Here is a 14131-nt window from a genome sequence, read left to right as displayed (position 1 = left end):
CATGGCCAAAAGGCAGACAACTGTGAAAATTAAAACCCTGAAATAGATTTTTGGATGAAAATGTAAAAATTTTGGGCCATGAAACTTTCTCACTATACAGTATTTTTTAAAACTACATGTACTACAGTAATTAATTGGCAAGTCGAAACAATAAAAGCAACTGCAACAGCATGCAAATTAATACTTCATTCGTAAAGCAATCAAAAGATACATGTACTTACTCATCAAAACTACATGTACTACATTCATAATGGCCAGTTGACAGTCTCTAATCTTAGACTTTTTCACACTATATCATGCACTTTCACTCACTGGGAAGCAAACGCCTTGTTCTTATGACATGGGGGACAAGCTCCCGGTTGTTTCTATAAATGTTCTCACCCACATGCAATCTACATATACATGTATATGTAACATGACATTATAATGGTATAAACCAAGCGTTACCTATAAGTTAAACACTAATGTAATTGTTAGGCACATACTTAATGCAAAGCGTATGTTGTAGTATGTACATGTAGTTGAGTATCAAAGTTAACATGGCCCTGATCTTCACTGTAAGTCTTGATGAAAAAAATAGCTATGCATGAAAGGTTGTGAAAACAATTATCATAATATTTTTAAATTCAACCACTTGCTCTACCAATAAAACAAATACATGTATTCAAAAAGCAATTTACAAGTAGTTGCATAAAGAGTTAAATAAACAGGCAAATACAGTGATTCAACAAAAACAAACTTACTAGAAAGAACATCAGGATCTTTATCATCAAACGAAGGGATAGCTGACATGCAAACAATAGGTGTACTGCACACAGCAAAAGTTTCCAAAACTTCTCCAACAGCAGCAGTGTCTAGGACACTTACCTAAAGTAAACAATAATTTATATCTGGTGTCAACCTAAGTGATAATGAATGCTTTCTCAGTTATAATTGCATAGCTTTTACATGTACAAGTAGTTTGATTTGTCTTAGAAAGGTACTCAAGCTAAGACTGGAAGAGAAGAAAGTCAAAACATTACTAATGGCAATACAACATCATAACAGCTGCAGATACTTTAAATGCATTTATAAGGCTAGAAACCCTATAAAGCAGGAAAACGTAATCAATTTCTGGAAGAGCTTCATTGGTTTCACACACTTAGTCTACACAAATTTCTGCTTGTGCTTCAGCACTTTGTCTTCACAGTACTTATAAATCAAACATTTGACCATAAGAACAGTTACATAGTAAGTTAGCATCAGTGCCCATCATAAATAGTAAAGTCAATTTTATATAAAATCAAGTTTTACACCAATAAAACATCACTCTTAGCCACACCTAAATGGTAGCAGAGTTCAAGCAAGCTCTTTAATGGAGGCTTTCTTTACTTCTGATATGTTTTTGTGCTTGATTTATCCTCGCCTTGGACATTTAATGAACAATGACTGGACCTTTTCTGTTATAAAGCTAATAAAGACCTCAGATACAAAAGAGAGCAACCACAGTTGACGCTAATGAAGAATTAACAGGATATAGCAAATTCTTTCAAGCAATATACACGTACATGTAAGTCTGCTAGTTGAATACTACCTTTTCTAGAGGAACTCATCTGTTTCCTTTTATTTCATACAAAAACATTAATAATAATGAAATGCTAATGAATTCACGAGTATGATGTAGCATGCACGTATTGATTTATCATGGCGGCTCTCTTCAAATTAGAGTAGAGGAACCCATTCAGAACCTTCCAGAGTACCTAGAGATCCAAAAAATAGTACACATTTTCAAAACAACTGGTTTTGCAGCTACACTAAGTTTCAGGTAGCTAGCATGAATAATAAAAAGTTATAAGGGTCATGCCTGTGCCAAATCAACTGAAATTGACTACACAAAGACCCATGGGTACGCATACTGTAGTTTTGCCTATAGCGTTCAGAGGTGCTCAGGACAACCACTTCAAAAATTGAACGAGTTCATGACATAGACCAATCATGCAATTATAGTAACCATACCTAAAGCATGATCTTAGAGTCTACAAGTATGGTGTACAAAAAGTTTGAAACAGTCAACACTAGAATGAATGTAAAACATTGAGGGGTTCTGCTCTCCAGCCACACCTCCAGTCTTGCCCACAAACGTATATGTATGTATACATACTGGAATTCTCATAAGTAAGGGCTTCACTCGATTAGTCTTTCTAGAGATATGAAACAGGATATTTGGTGAAATCAACATTGGAGTTTAAGCATATAGTTAAAAAAGATTGGTAAGATTAAGTGAAGCTCAGGTGGTCACAAGACTATAGCCACGTTGAACAACTTCTAGTCCCAAGTTCTATTTCCCAATTTGATCTCTGAGATCAAAAACTTAGTTCTCTCCTAACTTCTCATTGTTCTCTTTCATCTCTACAGTGGAGATTTTTGAGGTGTTCAAGACTAAACAGCATCATGAACAATGATGAGGGGTGCAAGAGAAAAACAAAGCCAGCAACCAGCTGCCAGAAGTAGTGGTAAAGGAGATGGTACAATTTGTGGCAGCTTATCCTTTCAAAAGTGGTGAACACTGCTTATTCCTGTGAGGGTAAGTTCTTATTTGGGCTAGACAGGTTTAAAGTTCATTCAAAGCGCTGCTATCCAAAGGGGGAAACAAGCATTAGAAGCTTCATTATTTGTAGTTGTTCCTTGTTAATGTGGTCAAAAAGTTACATAGAGATTAAATAACAGAAAGCTCAGCTTCACACATTAACTGTGCTTGGCCAGTTTTCTAAACTCACAGCTAGTTTGTAGTTAAATGACTAAGTTTAATAACTCTTTGACCGCCAATTCGCCACATGCCATGCCTGCATCATTGCCATCTTCCTTGGCTTTTTTCTTAGCTCACCACGTGTGACGATAGTCTCAGCAAGCACATACTGAAAAAAAGTCTCTAGAGCAGTTGCTAAAAATTGGACAAACTCAATGACAGATTCCACAATCTTCAAAAAGATGTAGAGGATCTAAATCTAACAAAAGAAGCAGATCTAGGTCACCAAGAGGTAATCGGACGGGGTCCATCATTAATTGGGCTAACCAAAACAAATTTTTCGAGGACACTCAAGCCTTGTATCCTATCTCTACATCGAGGACTGGTTCCACTCATGCCAAAGTAAAGACGTGAGAGACAGAGCAGTACATTATCAATGATACAACCCATGGCTTTTAAATCAGTTTCCAAGATACATGTAATGGCACAGGGTACTGAGGGCAGTAATTGTCTCTCTATAATCAGGAATCTGTCACCAAACATCCGGAAGAGACCACGTGGTGCTTCAAGAAAGAAGTAACTGCGGGATGGCCTGTACCCAGGAGGGAATTCAATGCTCCCCCTTAGAAGTAACTCCTAAGAAAGAGCCAGGTACATGTACATGTACAGTACATGTCCAATGCGTCTCATTGTACACCTCTCCTCAATAGAATGGGTAGTATTAAAGAAAGGATATCCCTATCCTGTATCACTACGAACATAGAAATTCATACAATTACTACTTGTAGCATGGGCCCAGAACAACAATAGCAAAGACAGACTATAGAGTACCTTTAGGCAAGTACATGTACATACACATGAATAACATACATGTACACATGTACATGTATACGCACCAATATAAACTGCAAGCAATACTTGCAACTGCACTTATATAAGTGTTTCAATACTGTAGGCACATGTACAATGTACATATGAACTTTGCCCTGAAATCTTCCGTACATGAACATGTACATACATGTACATGTATACATGTACAACTACACAATTACTGAGATAAAGTCACTTTAACATAAAAATTCTATTGAGCCCAATTGACACAAAGTCAAATTTCTTAACAAAAGGACTTCACCTCAGCTCTGGCTACATGTACATACAGTACATGTGCATCTACACGTACATAAAAAACACTGTGAAAGTAACACTGACCTTTGTGAGGTCACTAGTCCCAGTGCAAATCCAAACAAGGCTCATACTGCTATCTTCTGAAGTGGAAAACTCAGTGTTTTTAGGAACAGAGAGAGCATTAGAACAATCTTTCAAGAATGAAGCATTATTGACAGCTGTTGCACATAGTATCTATAGTTGTACAGTAATGTATTATGTAAATGATAGACTCTACTTTTGCTCCTTCATCTTGAAAGCTCATGGGTCTACACGTATTAATATTAGGAGATGCATGTATTAGAGGAGGAACTGGTGAACCAGAAGGAGACATGTCAGGCATATTTGGAATAACCCAACTAACTGAAGTCAAATAAACCTCATCTGCGTGTATAAGATAAAAATTGTTTCCTTACAATAAAGTACTATTCTTACAAGTACCTTCCTTCTTTCCAACTCTCTTTAACGTAGGAATAACTTTAGTTTTAGCATAACCAGCACCATCATATACAGGTCTAATAAAAGTTATAAAACATTAAATTTATTGAGTTAAATGTAAATGTACACGTAAATCAACGGCAAGCATAACATTAAACATTAGCCAAAGTTAAATTCCCACAACTGTACACTTTACTGTATCTGAATAGTACCAGTACTGCTCACAAAGATATAGACAAATGGCTGGTAACGTGATTCAGAATATACATGTACATACATGTACATCTATTCAGACAGTTTTTGCAACTCAAAATAAACCATAACTCATTATCACTCTTTACTGTGTCACAACTAATACATGTATATGTACAAAGAAGATGTATACATGTACATGTATGCAGCAGATCAAAGTTTATGTATTTGTACAGGTACTCACAAGTCTTCCTGAGTGAGAATATCACCACCCTCATTAGTAGATACAGTGCCTGCTGCAAGAATAGGCCTATGAGGGGAGCTTTCTATTAACGACTGTTCAAGCTGTCTCCTCCTTGTTGAACTAAAAAGTGCTGTAAAGCTAAAAAATTAATTTAAAAAAATCAAATAATTAAACTAAACCCACTAGTCAACCCATCGAGACTTCTTGTCCTTCCGTTTAAACAAATAAAGTTCATCATTCATTCTATTAGATCAAATAAAATAGACATTAAAGCATGCAAAAACCACAGCGTGAAACTAAAGCATACCTAACTTGCTCCAACAAGGAGAAGTATTTTTCCTTCCATTCATTTCTCTCTCGTAAAACTTTAGCAATCTCTAATCTGCTAATGCGAAGGCCTTCAGAGCCAGTAGGCTGGCCCACCTTAATATTCTATAGCAAAGAAACACAAACACTTGTAAGTACATGTACATGTATATTACATTAATGCATACAAAAAAAAAGGCAAGAACAACACAATTACATTTACAATGTACATGTACATGCTCATAAAGTTATTAAAATCAAAAATTTCAGTTAAGGGCACTTATTGCATTTCATACTCTCAGTACAAAAAATATTTCATTTATTTGCTATAATGTTGAAATATATCACTAGTAGTACTAATTGAAGATGTGGATTCAAATAGAAACATGGCTAAACATGCACAGTTAGGAACTCAAAAGCTTGAGATTTTACTACTTTTTCAAAGTTTTAAAAACTCTTTTGACGCATTAAGTACATGTAGGCAATACTAGTTGCATGCAGATGTCTTGCCAGTTATAAAATACTGGCTGCCTTCACTACTGAGATTCAATAGGCTGTATTTGACCAAGGACAGTTTACATGTGTATCTCATAGCAAAAAAAAAGAATAGTAAAAGACAATCCACACATAAATTTTGAAGTTAAATTTTGTTAATTTTTTATGATGCAACAACAAATTCTGCAGCTCCTAAAACAAAAAGTTAACTCCTTGCTTCAAGTTTGCAAGCTTTCTCCACCTTACAAAGATTAAAGCTCTCACAAGCAAAAATTAGTCCCATAAAAGTAGGAAAAGAAGTTTTGAGATGATGAGCAGTTTGATTCAGTTTGATTCAGGATGAGTTATATATAAATGCTATTATGCCCAAAAATTACTCATATTCCATTATGCCTTCAGTCATTGCCAATGCAGCTAGGCCTGTTCTTCATTATGCTCATGTTACATCACTCAAATAGAGATTTAGTTATTTCTTTAAGAATTGGCAGCTACTTTCTGTTGATAGAGGAGCTAACCTATTAAATTTTAGTTTATCACTATTTCTTTCGATAATTTAACTGTTTCACTAATAAGGATATTACTGATTATACCATTTATTCTAGCATAGCATACTGCTCCTTAAAATCCATTACACTGGAAAATACATATATACTGTATGCCTGCATATTAGTCACATACATTATACTTACTCATACCATAGCTCATTTACATGTATGCCTATGCATAGCAAGGTTAACTACCATATATTACGCTACCACTGTATCAAAAAAGGGCACTTACATCACTCATTTGTCTAAGCTCTTCTTTATTATCATGAATTTCCTTCTTTAGTTTCTTAACTTCATCATTAGCTAAGGCTAATCTCTCAGAAAAATCCTCTTTTGCAATAATCAGTTCATTTTTATTCCTAGATGTAAGTCAACAACACATGTACAATGCATTCTTAACATCAAAACACAACAATAATACTCACATTTCCAAGTCAATGACTTTCTTATTCAGGGCTTCCAGCTGCTTTGACAAGTCTTCCCTGAATACATGTACATACATGCATAACAATCATACATGTACATGTACATGTACATGGTCATGAAATAAAAGTAGTGTACATGTACATGTACATGAATCATGAAACATACTTTTCATTATGAAGTTGTTTGTTCTCCAACAATATGTCATCAAGGCCTAAAACAGTAAAAGAAGCAAAATAATTTAGTAAGTAAACTTTTAAAGCATAATTTCAAATACCTAGAAGTTGAAGTACATGTACACAGTATCCAAAATTGTTTTAAATGTTAACTTTCCTTGACCATAACATGTGTATATGTACATAAATTTTTGACAATAAAAAATTAAAATAAGGGAGTTTAAGTACAGGTTACACACCGAGGTAGAGGTTTCTTGGTATTTGTTAACCTAGTGATGCAGTAGGGAGGTTAATAAATACCATAGAAACCAATACCGAGGTGTATAACCAACTTCTATCATGAGATTTGAAAACAACTACCAGATGCTGATAATAAGACCACAGTTGACATACATAGAATCAACAAAGCTTGACAAATGGACTAATAAGAGCATAAGCATAAAGCGCCATGTTTCTAAGTGTTCACGGGAGGTTTCTAAGTGTTCCTGGGAGGTATCTAATAAATTTAGAAATCTGGTATTCTGCAATCTGATTCATCAATTGCAACTAGGCATGGTAGAATAATAATAATAATAATAGCAATAATAATAATAATAATAATAATAATAATAATAATAATAATAATAATAATAATAATAATAATAATAATAATAATAATAGAGAAAATTATAATTTAATAATAAATTTTATGTAAGCAACAGTTATTAAACACACAGAGAACTGAAATAATAATAATAAGAGCAGAAAAATCTTAAGTTGTGAAAACAGATTAAAATAAAGTGAAGTTAGACAGAATTAATTTAGAAAATAGTCATTCAGACCAAGGCCATCTTCAAAACTCAAAGCCCTCTATTTTGTAATTATTGATATGTTAATTAATGAAAATAAAGTCAAAATATTGTGTACGGTCTACTTGCATGGGTATATAGGCAAATATATTCTCCTTTAATTACACAGCTTGCTATGTAAAAATTCCTTCATGTTGACTAGCAAATAAAATGAGAAATGAGGCCACAAAAGTTACAGTATAGTTGTACATTATTACTGTGCATAGATTTATAATATGATATAGCTTGAAATTTTCATGGAATGTAAATTTCGTGGTTTTCATGGTTAAGGGGCTTCCCACAAAATTTAAACCCAGGAAATCATTGAAGTGCCATCCCCTTACAGGCTATGTAAACTGTCAACCACAAAAATTAAACTATGAATTACCACTAGGAGCAAACCACGAAAATATCGACCAATGAAAATATCGACCCACAAAAATTTCAAGCTATACGGTAGTAACACAGAATATACATGCAAATAAAAAGATAATGGAAATGAGTGAGTGGATATAGCCAAGCTCAATAAAATAATTACAAAGCCTAGCATGAGGAATTTCATTTAGATAAAATTAATGTTTTTTAAAGCTTCTAAATAATACAAATATCCAATGAGGAGAAATTTACACATGTACATACATATGGAGTAAGCATGCAATTTTGTTGTACAGGGTACACTGTATAGCAAGCTGCATATACTGTTGACGTGTACACATACTAATGTACATGTACAATACAATAAATCTCAACTCTCAAGGCAGCCTCATACTTAAAAAGAATGTGGCAAATAACATTTACAAGTATTTCCATGCAGTCCCTTTTATCCACGACCTAATGATCATGCAGTTATACTGCAATAAAAATTAATTAAAAAGAAGTAATGGTAAGAAACAATGGCAAGAAATAGATGTGAAAGAGGAAAGCAAAATGTGGCAAGAGAATAAAGAGATAATTGAATGCTGTCAATGACATTTACATGTACATGCATGTAACTAAGACACACAAAAAACTACATGTAATGTACTGTACATGCATGTACATGTTCCAGTGTTCATGTAACTAGCCTGAAAATTCAAAAGCATTTGAGTCTCCCATTTCAGCAAATAATGATTGTTCATTAACAGGAACATCATCATCAGGATTTACAAGAAAGCTAAAAAAATGTAAAAAAGCAAAAATATTATTTTTCATACCCTTGCTGGTCCATGATATCCTCAGTTTCATCTTCTTCCTAAAATGTAATACATGTACATGTATATGTACATGGACGTACTAATTAATGTACAGTACAAAATTCAAATGCAAACTACATGTACTTATCTGATGCACAACAATTCTTGACTTTATTATCAATGTCAAGATCACACAATAAACTATAATACATCAATAAAAACACATACTGCATGGAACTGAGTGTTTTAGTGAACCATAAATTGATAACAACAACAGTAAAAAGTAAAGAAGGTAACAGTATAAACTCTCACAATAATTTTAAAAATTAAGCAACATGTCCATGCTTGTATACATATGTAGTACACATTGCACATGTACATGTACATGTATACCGTATTTCCTTAAATAAAAGCCCGGGCGTCTATTTCCTAAAATGGTATTTGGATCTCGAAAAAATATATAAAAAATTTAAAAAAATTAGGCCCAGAGCAGGGTTCGAACCCGTGACCTCATGCTTTTGACTTCTGGAACTTCAGGCAGCATCCACTAGACTACTGAGTCACTCCTAGGCCTGTGTTGCGTATTTATAGTTAAATTGTATTGCTACCCCGGCGTTTATTCAAATGCGGCTTCTATTTAAGGATTTACGGTATGTAACTAATAATAATTATAATGAGTACAGAAACAGAAAGTTAATGAAATACATTCGTGGTGGTGGACTCACATACTATAGTACTAAAAGTTGTATACTCAGCACTGCATGCACAATACAATGTAAGTACAATACATTCATAAAGTAAATTCACATGTACATGTACATCGTGTGCATGTACAGTACATGTACTGCATGTACATTGCTTTGTGTATGATATAAAATGAAAGAAATACAAGTACAATGCACCTTTTCTTTGATTTCCTGTTCTAAATCAGTAATAGTAGAAGGTAATGGTTCACTTCCTTGTTCCAACTCAGGTGAATCAATACGGTGCACAGCTGGAGTATTTCCAATGAAGTTTTCTGCAATAAAATAAAAACACATCATGCAAACCATCTTATTCTCTATCTAACCATCTGTAGGAGAGAGAAGTCCTTCTACCTTCACAGGAATACTAGGTTGCTGTCTTTTCTTTTTCTGCTTGGACACAGTAAAATCTTGAAAACCAGGAACAACAGGAGTGTCATAAGATGTAATAGATTCTTCCCGATTCCTATTTTAAAATAAGACAATTAAACCATATGCATCATGAAAATGTCACAGTATGAATAATCATTGCACATACATGTTTATAACAGCATACATGTACATCATGCACATACATGTATGTCCTTTACAAAAGGCATGAATGTGTTATATACAGTTACACAGTAAAAGTACCTAACAGCAGTTGATAGACCACCATCTTTATTGAAGTCCTTTCTACCATGAAGGTTTCTTATTAACTAGAAATTAGTATTTAAAATCAAAACAAAACCAAATAAATATTTTATATGTACATGTACATGCATATTGCATAAGTGTAACATTTGCATCTGTCAATTAAAAAAAACAGTACATGTGTATACATGTATGTATAGGTTCTATGGTAACTAACGTTGAAAATGTTTCATAAGATTTCAGATTTGGTACTAACTGTTCACTACATGTACATACACATGTAAATTGATGTGTACAATCAAGAGTAGATAATAATTAGAGGAGAGTGTCCTACTGGCTATAAGGTCTGCTTCATGACAGCATAGAATTGAAGAGTCACATTCAGGATATTTCCGTATTTTTAATGAGTTTGAGTAGTTATTGCTAGTTATTTTCAAATAACTACTCAAAAATACTGAAAATATCCTGAATGTGACTCTTCAATTCTACGCCGTGATGAAGCAGGGGTATATGCACAGTAGGACACTCTCCTCTAATTATTATCTACTCTTGGTACAATGTATGACTGACTTAAAGCTTCAAAATATGCCTGACAATGCACTAAATGATTGAAATTGATTACATGCTCCAGTTGCAATAAGCAATTTTAAGACACTCACTGCATGTGCCAGATTAAAGTTATTGAGAAAGAAGGACAAATCACTGAAATCAGTACACTCTAACTCAGAGAACAAGAAAAGAATCCTGGCGGTTTAAAGGGAATAAAAATAACTACAAAAGCTGTGGAGCATTTTGCAAGGCAGTAAACAACATTTTGTCGTGAGAATCTTTACTTTAAAAAGCATCTAGAAAACCATCCATCAGGTGCACTTCATTCAAAGCCAAGAGATGAATGTTGGTTTGCTGTTGGTCACAAAACTTTGCAACAAATAAATGAAACAAATTAAAGGAGTCAAAACCAATCGTTCTTTCAGAGCAACTGCAGCAAATCCATTTATACAAAAAGGTCCTAAAGACAACTAATAATGGAGCACACTAGTCACTAGTCAGGCGGGCCTGACCCTCGCAAAGGAGGAGGGTCAGGACCAATCCAACACTCTTTTTCGTAGCACTGCACAGATTTGTGCAGTGACGTATCATGAGTCATCATACATGTAAGTCAAAATGAAAATGGTGGATTTGAATGGGACATTCTATCAGCAAAACAAGGCAAAGATAATGTCTAAGAACTTTTCTAGAGACACTGGAAAATACATAAGACCTTATCATGTCTTTTTAAGAAGAAATAGAAGCCCGTTATGTGTTTATGGTGACGAAAACGATCCGGCTGTTAGGAACATTTTACCGTGGCACTTCTTAACAATTGTTAAAGAGGTTTTTATTTTTTCCAGCTTCTCTAACTCATGTAAACATTTAAAGCAAGCCCTTTCATCATCTTTTACATGTGCAATTATATCTATGCCAATTTAGACCTAGTTCTATCGAACTGCTAAAATAGGATCTTTCATATGGGTTATCTATGACTGAGTCTAGAGAATGAGCCTGAAGGAAACTGATTTGTATCATCTTCAGCCCGAGAACTGAGCACCATACAGCACATTTTAAAATAGCCAAATGCAAGCTTTGAGCCCCACCCAGCCCCACACTAGTCAGGCGGGTCAGGCCGGCCCACCTGACTAGCCCCACCCAAGCCATAAAAGTGTACACCAAAAAGAGTGTTGGATTGGTCCTGACCCTCCTCCTTTGCGAGGGTCAGGCCCGCCTAACTAACTAGTCACCACAGTATCAAATAAGGATTTTGCAGTGAGCAAAGGTGTTCATCATTACTGAATTTACATTAACATTAGTGAGGAAATTCCCACTTGATTATTACTTACATGTAACTTTTCAGGTAAAAACTGTAATTATACACACTTGTACGGCAATAAACATCTTATAACAGCTACATTGGCTTGAAATTAGACGAGTAAATCACCCAAAATGGTGGTGAACACTGCTGATCAGGGCAACCAGAGGCAATAATAACAGTAGTATACTCATTTGCTTCAATGCAGAATGGTTTTCAGTACCAGAGTACCATAATTGTTCTGAAAATTTGCCACAGTCACTTTTAAAATAAATAAATTTTGAAAACGAATAATTAGAATAAACTAAGCCTTTTTGGCAAACTTTATGAAGAAAGTGTGACAAGATATTGTAGGTCTGTCGATGCTTCTTTGTTGCTTGACTAAAAATCTTCACAATCTGAATCTTGTTCGCTATAAACTAGAAAGAACTTAGGCCTACTAATGGCAATATCTGTCAGGCAGAGTGCTGCTCAAGTCATGACTGGAGTTACACATGCTCTTTGGCCTCTTACAGCACAGGTCCATGTGTTACATGTACATACATGTACATGTATAATGCTGTCAAGTGTCAAAATTGGAAGGAAATGGCAAAATCAGAGAACTATTATCACAATCTGCAATTTAACAAATAATTAGAATTAATTTAGAAGTAAAAGTGCTTAAAATAATTTATTTTAGAAATAAGAGGTACAAAATATTAGAACTACGGTAACACAATTCAAGAACTTGATGTATTATAGCATTGACGGAGTGAGAATAGTTACAAGAAAACATTAGCTGAACAAATGAAAACAAGATACAAATGTTAAAGGGCTGGCTCAATTTAATCAATAATTGAAAAATAGCTAAAATTATCAAAAAGGATAATACATCCCAACTGAACTTAAACCAAGAAAAACTTCAACAACTTTTTATACAAATGTGGGATAAGGACAGAACTATCACATCACAGGATCTTGGGTCATGGGTCTTTCAGCCATTGGGAACCCTGAGCAAGCGGGTTCTCTCATAAAATCAATGGCATAGAAAATGATGTTTTTCAAGTTCCTTCTATTTCCAAACAAACTCAGTTGGCCGGGATATAGTATAGCATTACCACACTAAATCTTGACTCAAAGTTTCAATTTGCTACCCGTCCAGTGTCCTCCATCTTGTTAAGCAGTGGGCATGGTCAAGCAATGACGTAGATAGGGGAACACTAGCAAGAGTTAGCATTGAAATATTAGCAGTTTTAAGGCTGGATTGCTAAGCTCTGGGTGCAAGGAATCACTTTCAATGAATTGGACTATGAAGAGCTTTCTAAAAACATAAATTATAGTATTGTGCTACCATTTACTATAACTTTTTTCAGCAACACATACACATACATGTACATGAAAGCCAAACAATTTTCAGTGAAATTTAAAATTTGGAAATGCACTGTCCACTTACTACAAGGAATAACTCACTTCTAAATTCTTTTCATGAAGGTCTTTATATTCCAATTTCAACTGCTCATGACGTTCATCAAGTTTTTCAGCTAAAAAATCATTTCACAGTAGTACAGATACTAAAGTAGCCTTATGAATTTACTTTGTTCAGTTTGACTACTCAATTTATTGTGAAGAGACTTGTTCTCTAACACCAATGTAGCATTTTGGTCTTTCAAGGTTCGAATTTCGTTGTCATTAGCATCTTCCATCAAAATTGCTTTCTAAAATACAGTACATTATACCATAATCATCAATATCTTTAATTAAAAAAAACCTCTTCAATCTCTTTCCGGTACTGCTTCTCTTTCTCATAGTTGGACACTAATTGCTGATTTTCTTCAGTCAGTTCCATAACTGCATTTAAATGGTCCTACAAAAACATGTACACATGTACATGCATGTACAGTCTATGTGTGCATGTACATAATTACTTGGGAAGCAAAGTTACATTTTTAAAGGGTAACTGCAGTGGTTTCTTGAGGTATTTATTTTATTGGCTAAAGATGATTGCCTGAACTTTTTAATGAAGTGTGAGAACTCCTATTGTTCAAAAAAAATTATTCACTGAGATATGAGCTTTCAAAAATGCCTTTATTTACTTCATGCCATGTTACTTCCTGTCGGTGGGCGTGGCTAAACGTGACGTCATTTTGGTAAAGCTAGTGGTTAATCCATTCCTTTATAGGGGAAATAATCCTTTATTCTCATGCCTTATAATGTAATAGC

The 14131-nt window shown here is 34.3% G+C and overlaps 1 protein-coding gene across 3 annotated transcripts in view; it reads right to left on the bottom strand.

Moving 5' to 3' along the window:
* The window catches only part of LOC105312206 (C-Jun-amino-terminal kinase-interacting protein 3-like), a 28679-nt gene that overhangs the window by 11372 nt on the left and 3176 nt on the right, over positions 1–14131 (bottom strand). For all 3 annotated transcript variants that reach the window (XM_019994761.1, XM_019994763.1, XM_019994762.1), the window contains exons 3-20: positions 13680–13775; positions 13506–13626; positions 13382–13452; positions 10087–10151; positions 9780–9919; positions 9613–9728; positions 8732–8769; positions 8603–8691; positions 6704–6749; positions 6538–6594; positions 6345–6471; positions 5071–5195; positions 4947–5006; positions 4764–4901; positions 4331–4404; positions 4128–4273; positions 3935–4084; positions 744–867 (exon numbers count right to left, since the gene is read on the bottom strand). In XM_019994761.1, coding sequence (XP_019850320.1) covers positions 744–867; positions 3935–4084; positions 4128–4273; positions 4331–4404; positions 4764–4901; positions 4947–5006; positions 5071–5195; positions 6345–6471; positions 6538–6594; positions 6704–6749; positions 8603–8691; positions 8732–8769; positions 9613–9728; positions 9780–9919; positions 10087–10151; positions 13382–13452; positions 13506–13626; positions 13680–13775 — 1783 coding nt within the window. The remainder of the gene's footprint in view (positions 1–743; positions 868–3934; positions 4085–4127; positions 4274–4330; positions 4405–4763; positions 4902–4946; positions 5007–5070; positions 5196–6344; positions 6472–6537; positions 6595–6703; positions 6750–8602; positions 8692–8731; positions 8770–9612; positions 9729–9779; positions 9920–10086; positions 10152–13381; positions 13453–13505; positions 13627–13679; positions 13776–14131) is intronic.

The sequence above is a fragment of the Amphimedon queenslandica genome, unplaced genomic scaffold, assembly GCF_000090795.2.
Source record: "Amphimedon queenslandica unplaced genomic scaffold, v1.1 AMPQUscaffold_13466, whole genome shotgun sequence".
In the NCBI taxonomy this organism is placed as follows: domain Eukaryota; kingdom Metazoa; phylum Porifera; class Demospongiae; order Haplosclerida; family Niphatidae; genus Amphimedon; species Amphimedon queenslandica.
This window is presented reverse-complemented; position numbering and strand designations above follow the sequence as displayed.